Here is a 22,244-nt window from a genome sequence, read left to right as displayed (position 1 = left end):
GGAGTCACAGCCCTGAGTGAACCTACAAACCCTAGTGCTTCTCTAGCTTCTCATACTGTTACCTGGCACTATCTATCACGACTGCTGTCTTTCTGCTACCATGATGTGTAGTTAATTGTCCAGAACCTGCCTCTATCTTGATGTCCCACAGGATCTTGGCCCTCTTCTTCTCCTTGACCTTCTGTAGTATCTCGCATCTGAATTGGGGAGAGGTGTCTAGTTCATACACAATGCGAATGTTCCTGTACAGCTATTTGTGCTGTTTCAGTGTATGCTGTTCTTACTTGTCTCTTATACACCCTGCCACTATGTGTTAGATATCTGGACCTTGAATCTAGATAGCTTTATCAATTAGTAACTGGTATCAATAATACCCTCTGGAATTATTCTCAGTGCTCTTCTGGGCTGTGCTTATGTGGTGGCCCATGCCTAATAGGACTTTCTGTGTTGTGGGAGGCAAGTTATTGGTCAGCATTTGGGTGATGCTGTTCCCTTGTGGAGTTTCTGATGATCAGCACTGGCCTTCCTTGTGTTATCATCTGTGCTGCTTCTAGGTTTTGATGTACTACTATTAATTTATTTAGCTGATAAATGTGGATCATGTTCCAACCAGGTGCTGTCCAGCTCTTTATGCTCATGACCTTCTCTTGGAAGTCTGCTACCATGATGGTGACTGGTTTCTGTTCTAGGATGTTGCTGTGGTTTGTTGTCAGGTCCTGCAGCCACTTTTCACTGGTGTTAAGTGTCCTTTTCTCCCATATGTTCTTCCAATACTGTTCAGTTTCTGCTTTTGGTGACTGCTGTTTCTGTGTTGTTGCACTACAGTTGATACTGTTTTTTGATTGGTTCTTTGGAGAACAAAGCATTTATTTTCCTGCCCTCTTGTTTGTCTAGGCCAGGGGTAGGCAACCTTGGCTCTTTTATGACTCATGGACTTCAACTCCCAGAATTCCTGAGCCAGTTGAAGTCCACGAGTCATAAAAGAGCCAAGGTTGCCTACCCCTGGTCTAGGCCAGGGTATCTCCTTAGCCTGGTAGCCTGTGCTGTGAGGGTTTTTTTAGTAATCTCTTAGAATTCTGATGGGGTCCAGGCCCTTGTGTTTTTTTCAGTAACTGAGTCTTATCCTTAATCTTCACACCCCTCTGTAATTCCATCACCTGACTAACCTGTCTCTGAGTTGTCTTGATCTTAGCCTAATCTCATTTTCTAGGGGTGTGTGTGAGGGTATGTACTGTTGTTTTTGATTGTGTGTTCAAACATCTACAAGAATACAACAACTGGAGTGTATATCAATTCATTGGTTTATGTTATGGTGGTACAGGTAGTTCTTGCTTTTAATGACTGTTCAAAGTTACAAGCAGTCCCCTTCCCCAAAGTTGATTCTGACCTGTCCTTGAAGTTATGATTGCCACCACCCCCATCCCCCACCCATGGTCACATGATTCACATTTTGGGCACTTGGCACTCAGCTTTGCATTATGACTGGTTGCCATGTCTCCAATCATATGACCACAATTTATGGCATTTTTTTGCTGATTTTGGGCAAAAAATACTTATTTGGGAGAACTGATTCCCTTAACAACAACATGGTTTGCTTAAGGACCAGGGTGACTCACTTTGTAACCATAAAGTTGAGTCAGATCACATAGTGAACTGCTTAATGATCACAACGACTTACAACCAAAATTCCAGGGTCAGTTTTGGTTATTCAGGTGAGGACTACATGTAGTAGTCCTTGGTGTAGCCTTGGTGTAGCCTTGGTGTAGCCTTGGTGGCGCAGTGGGCTAATGCCTCCTTAAGTAACACCAGCTGCCTGCAATTAGTGCAGGTTCGAGTCCCACCAGGCTCAAGGTTGACTCAGCCTTCCATCCTTCCGAGGTAGGTAAAATGAGGACCCAGATTGTTGGGGGCAATTAAGCTGACTTTGTAATAATGCCGCTTGGGGGTGTGTGTGAAAGCCCTAATAAGCAGGCATATACATAGAATGAAGGCTACTGCTAAGCTTGTAAGCCGCCCTGAGTCTTCGGAGAAGGGCGGGATATAAATGGAATTAAAATAAAAATAAAAATAAAATAGGCATTGTCATAAAGCAGGGGTTTTCAAACTTGGCCCTTTTATGACTTGTGGACTTCAACTCCCAGAATTCCTCAGCCAGGCATGCAATTCTGGGACTTGAAGTCCATAATTCATAAAAGGGCCAAGTTTGAAAACCCCTGTTGTAAAGGCTCAGTTGGCATCTTGTATTTTTCTAGGCCCTACTTAGAAAGAAAAAACTCAAAATCAAAGGAGAAAATTTATTTATTTATTTATTTGATTTGTATACCGCCCTTCTCCCTAAGGACTCAGGGCGGTGAACAGTGACATAAATGTCAAAATGCACAAATACAGAAAATTGAGAATAAATTAAGCCCTACTGCCCAAATGTAGAAGATAAGTTAAAACCACAATTAAAATTAAACCCGTCAGACCAGACCGGATTGCTTAAATAGATATGTTTTTAGATCGCGTCGGAAGGAGCGAAGGTCGGGAGCCATCCGGAGCTCAACCGGTAAATGGTTCCATAGGTCAGGCACGCCCACAGAGAATGCTCTCCCCCTGGGAGCCACCAAGTGGCATTCTCCAAACGGTGGCACCCTTAGGAGGTCCTCTCTGTGGGAGCGTACCGGGCGGAGGGAAGTTGATGCCGGCAGCAGGTGATTTCCAAGGTACTTCCCAACTAATGGTCACAACTAATCAAAGCCACACAGTCCGAAAATCCTTCCCTGTTCTGGCATTCTATAACAAACTGTTCACATAACAACTTTACACAATTCCGTTATAGCATCTCCTTAAGTACCTGGGTACACTACTTCCAAGCTCTGTATTGTGATCTACATGCTAACACCTGTGTGATGGATAAACCTTTATCCTCAACACCGCAATGACCCCCAGTCACATGCAAGGAAATCAGAACCCCCATTAACCAGCATTAAGTGTTATAAAGCTCATGGGAGTGATTGCATTTCCCCCAAGCTAACAATCAAATTCATATTGGCAGGTCCCTGTATTATTAGCCTCTTTATTTTCATATATTAATCACACAGCCAAATCCCAGAGGACTTGAAAGAAGCCATAATTGTCCCCATATATAATAGGAATGATCCAGATAATAATAGCCCTGTTGCATCACTACAAGTAGTTTTCAACTTACAACTGGTCATTTAGTGACTGTTCAAAGTTAGTATTGACCGCAAAAAATGTTTAGTTCTGTTTCTGGCAAAAAGCCGCCCGTTGTGAACAATGCATTCACTTAATAACCCATCAATCGCTTAACAACCATAGATTTGCTTAAATGTCCTAAAATTGGGTCTGCCGTGTTGACACACTTAACGACCAGCATGATTTATATCCATAATTTCAGGCTCAGTTACGGTCCTAGGTCAAGTACTGTAGTACAGGTACCTAATTTAGCAAACTCCAAACTTGGGTAATAGAAAAAAGGCATAATCGACTCTGAACAAGCAGAGTTTCAACTGGGACAATCTAATAACAGACTAGTGTTGCTTCAACATCTGTCAGATAATATACCAACCACTCTTGACTTGAATATATATGCAGTGTTTATTGATTTTAAGGCAATTTTTGATAATATCTCAAAGGTAAGATTTTGGGGCATTCTGAGCAGATCTTTTATAGACCAAGTCAGGCACAAGTAATTCCCAACATGCTCCTAATCAATAAACTATACAATAAAATCCAGCCTTAGATATAACCAGAGATCTTTTCAACTTAATTCAGACTGTCAAGAGGAAGAAACAGGGATGTATTCTCGCACCCTTTTTAAAATATGTGTATCAACTCTCTAAAACCTTTCATATGTGCTTTTTTCCTAATCATCTTCAAATCTGAGGGTCATATTCCTTAAAGGCAGCACTCCAACCACTACACTATCCAGCCACTTGCTGGATTTCCTATGTTGCATACAATGAAAATACTTAAAATACATGCATTACTGATAAAATCCCTGAGTGTGGGGAAAAAACCCTTGACAACTCCTTTACTTTCTGGTGTCTGTGTTTCAGGTTCCTTTGCAACTGCTTCTTGCCTCATCTGTAAATACAAAGTTGATTGTGAAGTTGTACGAGGAGATATATTTAATCAGGTAATTATTTTAGAACTGAGTGGAGAAAAAAAAACTATATTAGAAATACTATTAAATACATTGAAAATATAATTGTAAGCATGCAAAATTCTTTTTCTTAAAACTGATCCCATACAATTTAAAATGTAACATTGTCTGAATCTAAATATGTGAATTGTAGCTATACAGTAATTATTGTGATTATTTTTCTTTACAAAGAACCAGTTGTAGGCTCCACAGTTGCCTATTTATTTATTTATTTAATTATATTTGTATCTTATCAGTTCTCCATTTGAAAAAAGAGCACGAGAGTTAAGTGCAAAGAACAGTTCATTGCTTAATAGCAATACTAAGTAATGCCATTTAGTACAAAGTACTGCATTTTTAAAACGAATCAATTGAAATACCATAGTTTTGGAATTGCCCCTTAAAGATCATGTCCTAGTCAAACATATATTTAAAAAGGATTGAAGAAAGTGTGTATGCTTGACCAGGACATGATAGCATTCTTCAGACACCTAAAACACTGTCACTAATCCCTTAAATGACCAAGGAGTACACTTAAACTGAACATTACTTTTTAATAAAGTGAGGGAAAGCTAAAGGCAGTCTCTGCTTTAATAAAGGTCTTCAAGTAAGACTGAGGGATGCGGTGGCTCAGTGGGTTAGTACGCTGAGCTTCTCGATCAGAAGGTCGGCAGTTTGGCGGGTCGAATCCCGAGTGCCGCGTAGCAAAGTGAGCACCTGTTACTCGTCCCAGCTTCTGCCAACCTAGCAGTTCAAAAGCACGTAAAAATGCAAGTAGAAAAATAGGGACCACCACGGTGGGAAGGTAACAGCATTCCGTGCGCCTTTGGCGTCTAGTCATGCTGGCCTCATGACCACGGAGACGTCCTCAGACAAGCGCTGGCTCTTCAGCTTTGAAATGGAGATGAGCACTGGCCCCTAGAGTTGGAAACGACTAGCACGCATGTGCAGGGGAAACTTTACCTTTAAGTAAGACTGCTAACAGTTAACTCTTGATCTTGATGTATCAGATAGGGCTGGATTAGATGGCCTAGGTCAGATATAATTATAAATTGCATATTATTACAAAATTTACTACAAATGTAAAATTTGCCAAGTGTCAGAATTTCGCGTGCAAATTTCAGTTCTGGCTTAACCCCACTGTATTTCACTTGGCTTCCGGTAAACTATAGCTTTCCCCACCTAATGGAGTTAAGGATCATTCTTACTTAAGAGACTCAGGCTGAAGCAGGTCTGACATCGAGTTTATAATAGCTCTGGCAATTATTAGCTGTACTAGAGTTCATTTTGATTTTCAGTAATATTCCAGTGCCATGTTAATGAAAGCTGTTAGTAACTTGCATCTGTCCTTTTTGTAGGGAAATTTTCACTTAGGCTGGAATAAAAAGTCACAGTCTCTCTCAGTAGAAATATTGTAGTGATAGACTAATTGAACAAAGCATTGGAGCGCTGATGATGCTTACCTAGTAATAAAACATCTGCAAGCAAAAAACCAAGTTCAGGGAGCACCAAAGACAATAGCAACCTTTTACAAGGACATAATTAATCGGGGGGTGGGGGTGGCGCTATGTGATAATGTGACAAAATGAACTCACATGTAGTACCCAAGTAAATAACAAAGCTAGAGTATGAGATAAGAATCTTGTAAAAGAAAGTATAGAAGGTTGAAGATGGTAAGATGGCTGGTTACCTTATAATCTGACACAGTCGCTTTAATTCTAAAAGTTTTATAGGCAATTTCGGTTCTCGCAGATTCCTGTGAGATGATTTCATTAGCCAGTTCCTTAGCTGCAAATATATAGCTTCTCTCTCTTTATAGTCCTGTGCAGAAATTCAGACCAATAGACAACCTAGGTTCTGCTTCATTCTTTTAGAAAAAGTTTGGCACTTACGAGTGCTACTTATGTAAAATGAACACTACTAATGCAAATTCTTTAATCAGGTTGTTCCTAGATGTCCCAGATGTTTACCTGATGAACCCCTTGCGATCATGAAGCCAGAAATAGTGTTCTTTGGTGAAAATCTACCGGAGCAGTTTCACAGGGCCATGAAATATGACAAAGATGAAGTTGATCTTCTTATTGTTATTGGGTCTTCACTTAAAGTAAGACCAGTAGCATTGATTCCAAGTGAGTACTGGCTATGTATGTATTGAGAATAACAGAGAGTCCTTGTTTCAGTTTAAATTTAGTGATCACGATGAATGGTGCCAAAAGCCATAGAGTGTCGAGAACTTTATAGATTTGGAAGTATGTTAGGAAAAAGAAATATGTACATATTAATATGCCTTAAGTACAATAGAATTAGGCAGGATTCAGTCATTTATATAGTTACATATATTCCTTAAAATTATCCAGTTGTTAATAATTGACTTGATTTTTTTTCTTAAATATGTAGGTTCCATCCCACATGATGTGCCTCAGATTCTGATTAATAGGGAACCGCTGCCTCATCTACACTTCGATGTGGAGCTTCTTGGTGATTGTGATGTTATTATCAATGAATTATGTCATCGACTGGGTGGAGAATATTCAAAACTTTGTAATAGTTCCGTTCAGCTTTCAGAAATAACAGAGAAACCTCCACGGCCTCACAGAGAGTTTGAAAAACATTTAACAGAGTTACCACCCACTCCTTTAAACATTTCTGAATCTTCTAGTTCACCTGACAGAATTCCATCACAAGATTCTCAGATGATACATTCAGAGCATTCTGGTCAATATAAAGCAGGAAATTCTGATGTTGCTTTGGAATCTAAAGAAAACTCTATAGAAGAAAAACCACTAGAAGTTCACAACTCTTTAGAAAATTCAGAAAGTACTCCTGGTCAGTTAGAAACTACAGAACACGTGAAGGAACCTGGATCTCATCAAGAAGAAAACAAAGAAAGAAGTGAGAAACCCTCTGTTGAAACAGTGAGAAAATGTTGCTTGAATAGATGTGCAAAAGAGCAAATTAGCAAGCGTCTTGATGGTAAGTGCTCAATCTATTGTAAAACACTGTTTTGAATATTTTCATATTATGCTTTAGAATAACTTTGGAGTATTCAAATATACTTCTGCCTTGAATGCTTCAACGTAACAGTGTAATGTTCAGTCAAGACATTGGTCAAAAAACAAAGTCTTCACTAAGCAACTCAGACTACCATGTAATTATGATATAGCAGTGTTTCCTAAATTGTTTTCCTCTCAGGACCCCTTCCCAATTTTAAAAATTATGTAGGTCCCCCAAATTTTGTAAGGGTTATATTTATCAATATTTAACATACTAAAATATGGATTGATTTGCTGCCGTTACTGCTTCTCATAATAGCTTGATGGGTTTCTAATATTATTGTTCAACACGGGCTGGCAAATAATTTAATTTTACAGATCCTTGAGAAGGTTTTGGGGATTCCCCCCCCCCAGAGGTCCTTGGACCAATTACATTTTGAGAAACAGGACAGAAAATCTAAAATAAGTGGATTATAGCCAAAGAGCCAATCACGTAGAAATGTTCATTTTTTTAAACTATTGTTAGATAATATTAAAAACCTGAAGTGAATTAAGTATCTGTATTGTGGATAAAGTATTCTGGATAGTATTCCAAATTAATGGATGTTGTTTTTAATCTGTTGGTTTAGAGCAGGGGTAGGCAACCTCGGCTCTTTTATGACTCATGGACTTCAACTCCCAGAATTCCTGAGCCAGCGTAGCTGGCTCAGGAATTCTGGGAGTTGAAGTCCATAAGTCATAAAAGAGCCGAGGTTGCCTACCCCTGGTTTAGAGGAGCAGGAATCTTGAGACAGGGCGCTTTGGTTCTGAATAGATAAGTACGGCTGAAGTGATCAGGTTTCAGGCTTGCAAGATCTCCTTTACCTCATTCACATCAACCGGTGCAGTGATATTCTTTATGATAATGGCAATATTCGAATTAAGGCCCAAGATCCCTATAAATTCAGAAAGTCTTCTACTTCAAATTTTCTTCTATTCTTGTAGCCCAATTTAAAAAGTGGGGAGGATATATATGGTGCAGAATATTGAAAGTTTGAAATGCTTGCTTTTCGCTATTAGATCACCTAGCTCAGGGGTAGGCAACTTCGGCTCTTTTATGACTCATGGACTTCAATCCCCAGAATTCCTGAGTCAGCATAGCTGACTCAGGAATTCTGGGAGTTGAAGTCCAGGAGTCATAAAAGAGCCGAGGTTGCCTGACCTAGCTCAAGAGATCCCATTCTGTTTTCTGCGAGCACAGTTGCTATGAGACTCCTAGAAAGCTAGGAATAGAAATGTCACTACTACCGTGTTTCCCGAAAGTAAAACCTACCCCAAAAGTAAGCCCTAGCTTGAATTTCGGGGGTGGGCCTAATATAAGCCGTACCCCAAAAGTAAGCCTTACTGAAGAGCCTGCACTGTGAGCCGGTCACCAATTCTGTCTGGTTGCTACCATAGACATGACATGGGGGGGGGGAAGCTGCCAGTTCCGTTGCAACAAGGCAAAACTGGTAGGGGAGGGGGGATCTGACACACATACCCCGCTAACTGGTACTCTGCCACAGCTCTGCCCCAGCTCTGCCCCACTGGTTCTGTGGCCGGTTTCGGCTGCTTGCAGCATGATACCATATCATGTGTTGCGTCCACTAATGCCATTGCCAAGAAGCTTGACAGTCTCCTCTGACCCTTGGGACACCTGCTTTCTAGTTCTGACACAACCCTAACCCCCCCCCAGGGCAACCACAATGCCTAACCCCAACCTAACCCCCCCACAACCCCCATTCCCCCCCCCCCCCGCAGGACAACCACAATACCTGACTCCAACCCTAATCCTCAGTGAAATCAAGTTTGACACCCCTGGTTTAATGGTGATTTAATTTAATGGCAGATTCAAAGGGAATATTTTGACCCCTGACAAGATGAGTTCAAAAAGAAAGAGCTAGTCCGGCGAGTTTAAAAAAAGAATCACGGAGGACTCTCAGGGCAAGACTCTTAATGCTTTCTGCAAAGAGAACAAGTTTGATCTCCATATCGTCCGAAAATGGTGAGCAGAGTACAATACCAGTAACCTCAGCCAACAGATGGACAAAGGAAATGCCAAGAAGTGAAAGTGTGGATCAGGTGGGCAGCCATTATTTCCTGAACTTGAACACAACATCTGTGACTGACAGGAGAGCAAAGGCTTTGGTTGTGCACAGGGCTGATATTCAAGCATTTGCCATTGCACTGGCCCCACAGTTAGAAATATCCCCAGAAGAATTCAAAGCACCACAACACTGGCTGGATGGCTTCCTTCAGCAGCATGAACTCTCTCTAAAAAGATCGACAACACTGTTCAAACTGCAGGATGTTGAACTTATTAAACATGCACTTGCATTTATGTCCTTTGTTGATGGCATTGACTTTTCAAAACCCCAACTCTCCAACGTGATTGCCATGGATGAGACTGCCGTGTTTATGGGCCAAGCATCTCAAACAACAGTTGATCAGAGGGGTGCCTCGTCTGCATTCCCTTCACTGGTTATGAAAGTGCACGTGTTACCTGCATTTTGGCAATTCATCTGGATGGAACCAAAGTCCCATCTCTAATCATCACTAAGGGCAAGAAAGATAAAATTGAACGTGTTTCAGGCATTTATGTCCTTGAAACCAAAAAAGCCTGGTGCACACAAGCAGTGATAAGGAAGTGGGTCAATTTAATGCTGCCACTTGTTTTGAGAGGTGGGCAAAGAGGTCTGCTAGTCTGGGATTCAGCCAGCAAAACACATGGAAGAAGTTCCTTGGAGAGAGAGGAATAGACCAAATAATGATTCCTGCAGGAATGACTGCCTATTCTCCGGACTCTCGATATTCCGATAAACAAGCCATTCAGGGACCATTTGTGCAGGGAAATCAATGACTACACTGAGCACAGAATGGAGAGAAATCAGTGTGAGAACTTTGTGAAGCCTAGCCTGCCAGAGGTCGTGACTTGGGTGAAGAATTTGTGGGATAAAATCACTGACAGCTGTGTTGCCAATGCACTACGAGCAGGCTATATGGACAAGAAGTGCTCGTTTAGGGAGACCGCTATTGCTGGACATGAGAGATTGGGGCCAATGGTTCCACAGGAACTGGAGTCACAAGAGGTTAAAGCTGGAATTCGGGGTTTGGGAGAGTTACCTTATGAAGATGTTACAGAAGAAGAAGATTGTTTTTGAATAAATGTTGATTGTTGTACATCACCATTGTGGTTGTGGTTGCCCTGGAGGTGGGGAATGGCAGTTGGGGGTGTTAGGGTAGGAGTTCGGCATTGTGATTGCCCAGGGAGGGGGGAATGGAGGTTGGGGTTGGGGTTAGGCATTGTGGGTAGGGTTGGGGGGGAGTGGGGGAGTTAGGGTTGTGTCGGAGCTGGAAAACAGGTGCCGCGTGGGTTAGATGTGGGGATCTGCCAAGCATCTTGGCAGCAGCATTGGTGGGTGTGACACGGCTCGGCTGTAAGCAGCCGGTCGCAGAACAAGTGGGGCGCCATGGGGCAGATCTCCCATCACCTCCCCACCCACTTTCCTTTCACTCCCTTCCGAGTACCAAAGTGGCAGGTAGAGCGCCGGAGGCAGAAAGCACCTGCTTTCCAGTTTCATTGCATTTCTCTGCGGTCACGGAGCTGGAGAGCTTGCCCCACCATCGCCCAGATGCCGTCGCTTCCCTCAAGCATTTCTTTACTCCATCACGTTACTCCGTTGCGTTCCTCCGCTGTGGGACTAAAAAAAAAAAGTCAAATCAATTCCAACTTCTCATGAAAAAAACAAAAGATCTCACAAGTTGGAAATGATTGTTTGAAGTTTTTTTTTTTAGACCCACATGGTGACAGAGGAACGTGACGGAGCTGGAAATCAGGTAAGGAAAGAAATGCTTGGGGGAAGTGAGGGCATCTGGGCAGCCGCAGAGAAATGCAACAGAGCTGGAAAGCGGGTGCCAAGGAAAATCCCCTAAGGGCACCAGGGGCTGAAAGGGACCCCCTCGGTCTTCAGCAGCTGCCCAGCCCACCAGAAGGAAGGCCGGCATCTACCGACACTTACGGTAAGCACAGCGGCATTCCAGCTCTGGTGGGGAAGGAGCAGCCATCATGGGCACTGACAGCAGGACACCGGCTCCCTCCCTGGCCCTCCGGCTTTCCAATTGCCACTTTGGCCCTGGGCTGCCGCCTCCCCACTCACCTCTTGGGTGGGCCAGGCCAGGCCAGTAAGGCAGTCCCCCAGCATCCCTGGAGGAAAGCCCCCCCCTTGCTCCACCCGGAGGACCATCGGCCTGGCTGCCTCCGCCTTCATGCCCTTCCTGATGCCACCCAGCACGGCCACCCCAGGGCTGCAGGGGCTGTGCTGGCGCAGGAAGGGCATGCCCAAACTCTGTTATACAGTGTCTTTTACCATACCGTAGTTGGTCCGCCACCATGCTCCAAGGTTGGCCCATCGCAGCCCCGCTGGATCTCTATCTCATGCGCAGCCCCCCCCCTCCACGCTTATTGCCTGCTGGTAATGTAAGACCTACCCCGAAAATCAACCTCACTGCTTATTTCAGTGCCCAAAAGGAAATAAGATCAGGTCTTATTTTGGCAGAAACATGGATAAACGGGTAAATTTACATTTCATTGCAACATCTCCCCAAAGAAAAATACTATTTTCTCGCTTTTATAGAAGGATTTGAAATTGAGGCAATGTTGCCCTCATTTATTTACTTAAAACCTTACTTTAATGTATTTAATAATAACTTTATTGACACTTCGAATGTACACCAATCAGCCAGTATACAACAAATGAAATTTTGTTGCATACAGCTTTCAAAGGGTCACCACCTCCGATATACACTCCTTGTTCGTGGCCAGCTCAAGTTTCAGATCGTCCATTTTAGTCTCTAGGGAGTGAAAGATGGCAAACAGGACAGATGGAAATGGAGGTCCATGTGGATTAGCCCTCAAATTAGCTTGTATTCCTGCACGACAACCTCGCCTCCTTTCCTTTTTCTGATCCTGTCTCTTCCACCTTTTCCTTAAAGAGGCCTTGCTTCTTTTCGCCCCCGGAGCACGCTGTCCTCTCTCTCTCTCTTCCTCTGTGCCTGCCGACAGCCCCATCCAGTTCCTTTGCTCCATAAGCCCCGGGACCTCTCCTCCTCTGCCTCCTTCGGAAACAGCCCTGACTTGCAATAGAATCCATCGCTGGGCCAGCAGTCAGATCTTGCTGCCGGCAGAACAATTTCAAACGGCGCCAACGACTTTTAACGGTCTCGCCAACAGTTGCGAAACAGCTAGAAACTCACCTTGCCAGCAAAGATTGTCGGTCGTATGTTACCTTAGTCCCACCACGTTGCTCAAACACATTAAAACCTCCTTGATCATGTGGCCTCTATCCCTCCAAAAACTTTTCACCTTCGACAGCCAGTCCAGATGCCCCCATCTTAGAACTTTTATTTATTTATTTATCAAAGTTATTTGCTGCCCATCTCAAGGTTCAAGGCGACTCCGAGTGGCTTACAAAAAAAAGCCCACAAAAATTCAACAGTAATAAATATAAAAGCTGATCAAAGCTACAAAGTTTGGAGGTAAAAGGTGGGGGTGCCTTACTTTTCAGTGAACCAATCACCTCTCCTTCAAGATCCCATGCCAGCTGGCGTGGCCAGGTTTCCTCTGAAGGCTAAAAGAGAGAGGGGTGAATCTTATTTCCTGTGGCAAGATGTTCCGAGGGTCAGGAGCTGTGTCAGAAAAGGTTCTTCGTCAAATTGGGGGAAAAAGAATCTCAGACCAATATGCATTCAATAAATGTATCCCTGCTTACATGGCTGGCTAGGGAATTCTGGGATTTGAAGTCCACAAGTCTTAAAAGTGGCCAACTTTGAGGACCCCTGGTCTAAATGAATGAAAAATGTTACCATCTTTAAAACAACTCTTGTACGATAAATAGAAAAAAGAATTTGGAAGTACGTAATCTTTTCTTTAGGCTGTAATGTGAGTGTATACTAGCTTATGTGAAAAAGTGACTTGTATAGTTTTTCTTCATACTATTGACTTCTTTTCTACAGCATTAGGTAGAGGACAGTAATGTATTTGTATTTAGTGAGGTGTTGCTGCAGGCATGCTATTCACAAGCTTTTGTTTTTGCCTACAAGATGTAATGTGTGAATGTGTTTTGTATTTCTTATATTACCCATTTTGTTCGTATTGAACAGTTTTTTTATTGCTTTTCAAAATGTCAGTATACTAAAAAAATAATCCTGGTTTTTTATCATACCCCTTGCTCTCTGCTCTTCACCCACCCTCTTCTTTTTGATGTGTGATATATCAATAGGGACACGGTGGCTCAGTGGGTTAGGATGCTGAGCTTGTCGATCAGAAGGTCGGCAGTTTGGCGGGTCGAATCCCGAGTGCCGCGTAACAGAATGAGCGCCTGTTACTCGTCCCAGCTTCTGCCAACCTAGTAGTTCGAAAGCACGTAAAAATGCAAGTAGAAAAATAGGGACCACTACGGTGGGAAGGTAACAGCGTTCCGTGCGCCTTTGGCGTCTAGTCATGCCGGCCACATGACCACGGAGACGTCCTCGGACAAGCACTGGCTCTTTGGCTATGAAACGGAGATGAGCACCATCCCCTAGAGTTGGAAACGACTAGCACGCATGTGCGGGGGAACCTTTACCTTTATATCAATATACCTATATCAGTTTAACAAGTGAATAATTCTTTACGGTTTGCCTTGCCTTAAAAGTTGTAGAATCTGGTGTCCCATAAATAGAATAGGTCCGAGCCATTTTTAAGGGATACACGATGTATGGTGAAAAGTTTGGACTGTTTTAATTGATGGAAGTTAATTCAGAAAGTCTATGAGCCATTAAAAAGGAACAGGGTGTGTTTCTGAAGGATTTGAAACTAAACTGCAATAAACATTATCCTACTATTAAATAGTTATAAAACGCAAGAGGGAAAGCAGAGAGTGAGAGAAAAGCAAGTTGATTTACTGCTGCATTGTAATAGTTTTCCCTCAATCCTTTACGTATACTGACACAAATGTTTCCTTATAAAAAATAAAAAATACGAACTTTTCACCATACATTGTGTACGTTACATCCCTTTAAAAAAATCTTAGAACCATAAGTGTCATGCATTTACGTATGATTGTATTCTTACTGATGATGCCTTTTTCCCCCTTTGTTATTGATCAAATCTGTTTCAGGCACTCAATATTTGTTTTCACCACCAAATCGCTATATTTTCCATGGTGCTGAAGTTTATTCAGACTCTGAAGATGATGTCATCTCCTCCAGCTCTTGTGGAAGTAGCAGCGGTAGTGGGTCATGTCTGAGCCGAAGCTTAGATGTGGAAGAGGAGAGTGAATTGGAAGACTATTACAATGGCATAGAAGAAGAGGAGGAGGACGCAGACACTCCTGACAGAGAAGAGGAGAATGGATTTGAGGAAGATGGAACGGACCTTCCAGAATCCGTTGACGAATCAATTTCTATAAATCAGACAGTAGAATTTGACAGTTCATCAGACAAGTTATAAGATCATTGCTGATTTATTTTAGGAACTCTTCCACCAGCATTAGCAATTTGGGCATGTTGGAATGAATCTGTAACTGAATTTAGAACAAGGCAAACAACGATGTTTATAAACATTAGAGTAGATTTTCATGCATAGTTTTCTAACTTTTCCAATTGACTTCTATAAAGACACCTTCAACCCTAATCTTTATTGCATTTTGAGTTTTGTAGAAGGTACTAAGTATCTTTTGCTGTCACTACAGTCATTTTTATTAGTCTGTGTTATGTGTGTGCATATGTGTGTGTGTTCACACATACACAATATTTTTTGCTTTATAAATTTCACCCTGTGTTACTTTTAAAAAGCCATCAGAATATTATTATAAAGGGAACAGCTAATCTAGACCAAAGAATGGTATTGTTCATACCTGCTTTGCAACATTTCAATTTATTTAAAGCCTGTTTATGTTTCTCCTTAGTCTGCTGCTGCAAGAATATGTTGTTAAATATGAAGATTTTCCCCAAATACCTATGGCAGCTATGTTTTCTGAACTATTCATGTTGGGTATATTTGCATGAAATCATATTAGAAGTTAAATAGACATCAGTGAGCACCTGAAAATTCCTTAGATTACCAGAAAATAGCATTTAAAAAAACTATTTAAATAAATGAAAATGCTATTTTTAAAATAAAGGCTAAAATAAAGCAACTTTCTGTAGATACATAATAAAGCTTATTGCCTTACAAAATTACAGGAAGAAAGTATTAGACAAGAAATCATTAACCCTGTTAACATGAGTATTTAGTGCAGGAAGTTGGTATATAAAACAATGTATAAAATCTTTGTGTACACTGCCAATATGTGAATATTTAAGTGTTGGAAGGTGTATATATAATGTTCAAGATATGGATGATTTTTTTGCCCAAGAACAAAAGTGTTTCTATACTTTTCAATACTTTTATACAAACATTTAATGAGAGCTGATCTCGCATCCAGTAAACATGACATTCAATTTTACTTTAACTTTAAAGTGTGCTGCTTAAAGTCTTCTATTCAGAGAATCTCTTACCACTCTTCGGTAGATTGATGTAGAGAAAAAGCAGCAACTGAAATGAGTTCCAGTGCTGCTTCAAAACTGCCTCTTGAGATAGATGTGTCAAATGTTACAGCTGTAGATTGTCTCAATCCTTTGTGTTTTGTTTGATCATAGGTTTTTAATTTCTTCTTGAAACCACTTTTCAACTGGATCCAGTTACACCAGTTGCCAATAATTCTTTTGCATTTCTTTAATATTCCATTTTGAAATATGTATAGAGCTGTCCTTTTCACAGTCAGTACATCCAATTTATAACATAGCATAATGAAGTGTTAAAAATGGCATTTGTGTTAATCTGAAATGTTGGCATGTTTTCTTGTCCAAGTTATAAATAGAACTTGAACAATTACACTAAAGAATGCAATATGTTTAGCTTGGCATGCATGTCAAACTGTATTTGTGCTATAGGAGATATTTTAAATGGAAATATTTTGTTTTAAATTATTTTTACAGTGTGGATTATTTTCTGCTTTTATATTGTATATAGTGTCTTTTATGTAACCAACTGGCAGATGTTTTGTAGAAGATTGTTTAAATTGACCTAGTTCTCTTCCTGCAACTTTTGAAATACAAAACCAGTGTTTTATACGCAGTCTGATTTAAATCTATTAAACTGTTCACTTTTGGATGCTGTTACAATGTGTACACAATGTCTTGCATGCAGCGTTATTAAGCATGGAAAATAATATAGTTGACGAGAAGTAATATGCTGCTTCTCCCATTTTTCTCCAGTCACTTTTTAAAATAATCTTTCTAGGACCAGGACCTCTTGATCCCCTTAGGACATGGAGACATCTGGCAAGCAATTTCTGCTAAGGATGGCAGGTCTATCTAGCCAAATTATCATAGCAATTTGGAGGGAATTTGTAGTTATTTGTAGATTGAACTACTTTTTTACATTGAATATTCCTCCATGGAATTTACGCCAATTTTTTTATCATTACCAGGAATTTAATAGTGCTATGCTACTTTCCTCATTGGCCAGACCCTGGCTTTGGTTCTAAAACACTTGAGCCTGTGTATTGTGCACATGCTGTTTACCAGTGGTGTGTATGGGCTTTCTGCACCTCCATTGGTTTGCTCCTATCTGATAACGTCATGCACTTACCTTCAGTAGATATATATGGTCTTGATACTAGCAAAATAGGAAATACTAGGGATGATGAAAGCAGACTTCCAAATTCTGGATCCTATTGAGGTGAGGTACTCAGTGGCTCAGTGGGTTAGGACGCTGACCTTGTCGATCAGAAGGTCGGCAGTTTGGCGGGTTGAATCCCGAGTGCCGTGTAACAGAGTGTGCGCCTGTTACTCATCCCAGCTTCTGCCAACCTAGTAGTTCGAAAGCACGTAAAAATGCAAAAATAGGGACCACTACGGTGGGAAGGTAACAGCGTTCTGTGCGCCTTTGGCGTCTAGTCATGCCGGCCACATGACCAGAGACATCCTCAGACAAGCGCTGGCTCTTCGGCTTTGAAACGGAGATGAGCACCGGCCCCTAGAGTCGGAAACGACTAGCGCGCATTTGCGGGGGAAAACTACCTCACTCAATGATGGTTTAGGAGGGTGGGGGTGAGGCTAAGTGGTATCTGTTGTAGTGGGGGAAGATACAAATTGGGTACTGTATACTTGAGGTGAACTAGTCTGCCACTGATTTGCAAATATTTGCAGGCTGCAGATTCTCTTGATCTTTAGGTAGCTTAGAATACCATTTCCTCCCTTTTTCTACTTCCCTATAGTTACAACCCCTAGGCATTTTCCAGATGCCCTCCACACACCCCGCCAGAGAAGACCTATACATATGGTTTGATCTGAACACACAGCAGATGAAACTAATATATGGACATAAAAGGTCACTCATGGACCTAACCAGTTCAGACAAAACGGTTGTTAAGTCCTTGTGATATCCTGTAAAACGGGTCCCCAACCCCCATGGCTTGTTAGGAACTGGCCACGCAAATGAGTGAATGTGCGTGTATGGGATCTAGATAGCACACAAAACCATGTCCCTCCCAGTCTGTGGAATTTTGTTTTCCATGGAACTGGTCCCTGGTGCCCAAAAGGTTTGGGACTGCTGCTCTGAAGTCAGAACTTGTATGATCCTCTCCAAAGAGAAACAATTTTGTACTACCTGTTCAGTTATTGTTAAATGAAACTTTATTTATTTTATTTATTTTATTACATTTATATACCGCCCTTTCCCTGAGGACTTTAATTTTCCACAATTTATTGGTTCTCTGATTAAATGACAGATGCCCGTCTCCTTTTGTCTATAAGTTACACTATTGGTAATGAAACCAAGTTTACCATTTGGGTCCTATAATAGCAAGATTTTAAAAATAACAAGAAATTTAGCTATAGTCAAATAAACCTGGTTTTATCACACACCAGGCTATCTTGTTTGGGGTTCTTCCTGTAAAGCAGGAAGATGAAGAATAAAACGTAAATATGCATGTTTAACTGTTTTATGTCAAGTTTTATAAAAGAAGGACTAGGGGTGATATGATAGCAGTGTTTCAATATCAAAGGGGCTGCCACAAAGAGGAACTATTCTCCAAAGCATCTGAAAGCAGGACAAGAAGCAATGGATGGAAACTAATCAAAGAGAGAACCAACCTAGAACTAAGGAGAAATTTCCCGATAGAATAATCAACCAGTGGAATGGCTTGCCTTCAGAGGTTGTGAGTGCTCCAACACTGGAGGTTTTTAAGAGGAAACTGGGGAATCATTTGTCTGAAATGGTATTGGGTCTCCTGTTTGAGCAGTGTTGGACTAGAACAGGGATAGGCAACCCTGGCTCTTTTATGACTCGTGGACTTCAACTCCCAGAATTCCTGAGCCAGCCAAGAGTTGAAGTCAACGAGTCATAAAAAGAGCCAAGGTTGCCTACCCCTAGACTAGAAGACCTCCAAGGTTCTTGCTGTTATTCTTTCCAGGCGTTTCAAGATAAGATATACCTTTACACATTATTTCAGCAGACCTGAATATATAATTGTCTGACAGGATTCAAATGAATTTGTACACATGCTCATCTTAAAATAATTTAGACCTATGACTTAAGCAAATATTTTCCATAATGTTAAAAAATGAGACTTTTACATGTATACATTATCCACTTTCATTAAAATATTTTTATTTTATGCTTGAATTGTTCCACCGCAGTTTATAAATCTAAAAAAAATAAATATTTATTTCACAGCTGAAAGTGACGTACTATTAATAACATGTAAACATTCAGGAATTTAATTAAATTTGATACCCCCCCCAATAACTCCACCTGCTCCATTCAGTCATCACCTCCAATGACCCAAGTTCTTAAAAAACTGAAAAAAAGTAAATAATTTAACCAAAATTTTAAAGCTACTCCAATAATTACTCTTTCCAGTAAGAAAGACAAAATCTTAGTTCTGCCCAAGAGAAAAAAGTAGAATTTGCTGATAAATTCTGGACCTATGCCAAACATCCCAGTTTTATTTGGATTACCATGAATCAAATCTCAAATTTTAAGGTATTTTTCTTTCATAGTTTTAATTAACAAATCACAACTCCATGGACGTGTGAAGGAATTGTCAAAAAAAAAGTTGTCACTGACATCCTCTTGATTGCTTTCATTGAAAAAAAATAGTTTCAGGATGAAATGATTGCTATATAAATTTTCCTTGGTGTGGTAAATCACTGTGTCTTCACCAAACCCATCTCCAAATGTGGATAAAGATATTGTTTTCTCTTTCTGTTTAACTTTAACAAAGCAGCCTCAATTCCATAAAGCAATAAATACTGCATGGCTAGAGCTTATTTTATTTTTTAAAAGTCTTTTAACAAAATTAAAATCTAATTTGACTTTCAGTGATTTGAAAAGAAAAGCACATCTTTCACACACACAGCAACATTTTTGCAATATGTGAAATACTAAAATTTAGTTATGAAACTTTTAGTGTTTATTCCAACGTTGCATTTTTATTGTTAAGATGGCAAAATGCAATTCCACAGTTCGCATCAAGACAATCATTAATAGAAGGATTTTTGGCTCCTGTGAAAGAATCAGATCACTGAATATAGTTTATGAACAAGCTTATAATCATCACCACTTGGGTATCTCTCATTTACACTGCAAAGCGTATAAGCATTGGCTTAATGTTCCCAATTAAATGATTGGATGGTGCAGAGTTTTTACATTATACTAAATTGAAGCCTTCACAGTGATCGATTGCTTGGATCAACTTCGATCTGAGTATTTCCTTGTTGGTATATTTTGGAAGATCAAGGAGATTAAAACATGTATGAGATACTGGAAGATATCCATCTCCACCTCCAGTTGGTTGGATAATAAGACTAAGGCTCTTCATTCCAAGTATAGGAATACGATCACTCCCTGTCAAAAACACTAAAAAGAAAGAAAATGGAACAATCAGTTATCAAAAATTTATCGCAGAGTACCATTATGTAATAATATACAGGACTGCAATGTAAAGATTTTTTTTAACATACTATGTTAAAGAACTTTTGGCTAAACACAGAATTATTTACTTTTGTGGAATCTATATTAATCAGTAAATCTGCAAACAAACTATTTAAACCTTCAAGAATTTAGTGTTCAGGGAGTGAATTCTATCAGGGTAACCACAGGGAAGATTTTATCATGGTGCCTGCCACTCATCACCCCAACTCTTACAGACCAGATATTCAAAACTCAATCAGATTTAAAATAAGCTATGAAATACATCCCTCAGTTCAGGAGGAAATTTTTTTTTACTTTTCCTAAGTGTAAAAAAAAGAAAGAATGTTGCATTGTTTGTCAATTAAAAGGAATGTTTAACAAAGTTATGTTTAATAAAATGAGAGAATACTAAAGATTCCTAGAAAACTTAAAATAGTGTATAGTCTTCAGGAAAAAAAGTATTTGTTTGAAATATTCACCTTATATTTTTTCCTCTTCTTAGCTTTTTAAAAATATATTTACTTATGTGTAAGGACCCACTTCAATCTACATCTTAAGAAAATAGAACTCTTGGAAATGGTTTCTCCTAACAGGAATTTTTATTAAGAGAAATTGACTGAAGGCATGTTAGACAGGATCTGGGGGATCCCCCCACCATTCAATGTTTTAAAGTGTTCCCAAGCAGCCCCCCACCCCGCACTTCTTCCAGGCGATTCAAACCGGCAGATTTCTAGGTGTTAACTCCAGCCCTCACTGTCGCTAAAGAGAAGAGTTTCAGAGAGGCATAGGATGAAAGGTAGATGGCCACATTGTTATGGTTAGCAGACAGGAAGTGAATCAACAAAAGGTTACTTTGTATTGAATACAGGAAGTGAAAGTAGTAAAAACCCCATGCATACCCTCTCCCCTTTTTTAGGATGACAGAATCCAGAAGATAGTAAGGATTAGTTTTTAAATCAGAGAAGATAGATAGAAATGAAATATAACTGGATTCTGACATCATGTTTCCCAAGAGAGCCTTGGTGAAGCAGTGGGCTAATGCCTCCTTAAGTAACACCAGCTGCCTGCAATTAGTGCAGGTTCGCATCCCACCAGGCTCAAGATTGACTCAGCCTTCCATCCTTCCGAGGTAGGTAAAATGAGGACCCAGATTGTTGGGGGCAATAAGCTGACTTTGTAATAATGCCGCTTGCTGCGGGGTTGAAAGCCCTAATAAGCAGGCATATACATAGAATGAAGGCTATTGCTAAGCACATTGATTTGTGCTTTAGATTGTAAGCCACCCTGAGTCTTCGGAGAAGGGCGGGATATAAATGGGATTAAAATAAAATAAAAAATAATACATTCTACATTTTATAGGAAACATCGGCTCATATTGCAAGGCAGACCCATATGTAGTACCAGCATAATATTGCTTGTAAGCTTCAGGCTGGTATGTTTTCTTTCCTCTAGTGCAGGGGTATCAAACTGCCAGCCCACAGGCTGATTGCATCACGTGGAGGCTGTGCCCACTCCAGCTCCAGCAATGCAAAAAAAGTCGTGATACGTCACAACACGTCCTGTGAAGCGGCGAGTTTGATACCGGTCCTCTAGTGTGAAGAAGTGAGGAAAAAAGCCTTTTCTACCCAAAGTTATCTCCAAGATTCCTGGAATTCTGGTTCATCTGAACTATAGTTGAGTAATTAACTCTGATCGCTGACCCAGGCTTCTGTGAATAAAACATGATAGACCTCAACAATACATAACTAGACATCCAGTTCTATAGTACGATTACCCACTCTTCTGCATGACTTGTACCAGGGACTGCTGAGGGGAAAAGAGACTTTCCCATTCCAAGAGCAGAAATGGTTTTCATTCAAAGAAATTCATTCAATTTATACAGCCGCCCATCTCACTTGCATATGATTTTGGATCGTGTACACAATTAAAACAAAAACAAAAAACAAAAAAATCAACCATTAATTAAAAACAGTTAAAAAGCAAAGTAAGCAGAAGGTAAACTGCCTTCTGGACAGTTTAGAAGTGGAACCTCATACTTCTGGGTATGTCAAGGCCTACGTCAAGCCCACATCTTAAGAAAGCAGAA

The 22,244-nt window shown here is 40.5% G+C and overlaps 2 protein-coding genes across 6 annotated transcripts in view; one reads left to right on the top strand and one right to left on the bottom strand.

Moving 5' to 3' along the window:
* Window positions 1-22,244, top strand: part of SIRT1 (sirtuin 1) — a 36,320-nt gene that overhangs the window by 8,053 nt on the left and 6,023 nt on the right. The window contains exons 6-9 of one of the 3 annotated variants that reach the window (XM_081328230.1): window positions 4,062-4,141; window positions 6,090-6,276; window positions 6,545-7,120; window positions 14,316-16,349. In XM_081328230.1, coding sequence (XP_081184356.1) covers window positions 4,062-4,141; window positions 6,090-6,276; window positions 6,545-7,120; window positions 14,316-14,647 — 1,175 coding nt within the window. In that variant the 3' untranslated portion in view covers window positions 14,648-16,349. Of the gene's footprint in view, window positions 1-4,061; window positions 4,142-6,089; window positions 6,277-6,544; window positions 7,121-9,007; window positions 10,328-14,315; window positions 16,350-22,244 lie in introns of those variants that run through there. The other 2 variants (XM_081328232.1, XM_081328231.1) reach the window with 2 other exon arrangements.
* HERC4 (HECT and RLD domain containing E3 ubiquitin protein ligase 4) overlaps window positions 18,837-22,244 on the bottom strand; it is a 53,102-nt gene continuing 49,694 nt past the window's right edge. For all 3 annotated transcript variants that reach the window (XM_081328226.1, XM_081328227.1, XM_081328225.1), the window contains one exon: window positions 18,837-20,104. In XM_081328226.1, the coding sequence (XP_081184352.1) occupies window positions 19,896-20,104 (209 nt within the window). In that variant the 3' untranslated portion in view covers window positions 18,837-19,895. The remainder of the gene's footprint in view (window positions 20,105-22,244) is intronic.

This window comes from Vipera berus (genome assembly GCF_964194415.1).
Source record: "Vipera berus genome assembly, chromosome: 5".
Lineage (NCBI taxonomy): Eukaryota > Metazoa > Chordata > Lepidosauria > Squamata > Viperidae > Vipera > Vipera berus.
Note: the sequence above shows the minus strand (reverse complement) of the source record. Positions and strands in the feature narration are given on the sequence as shown.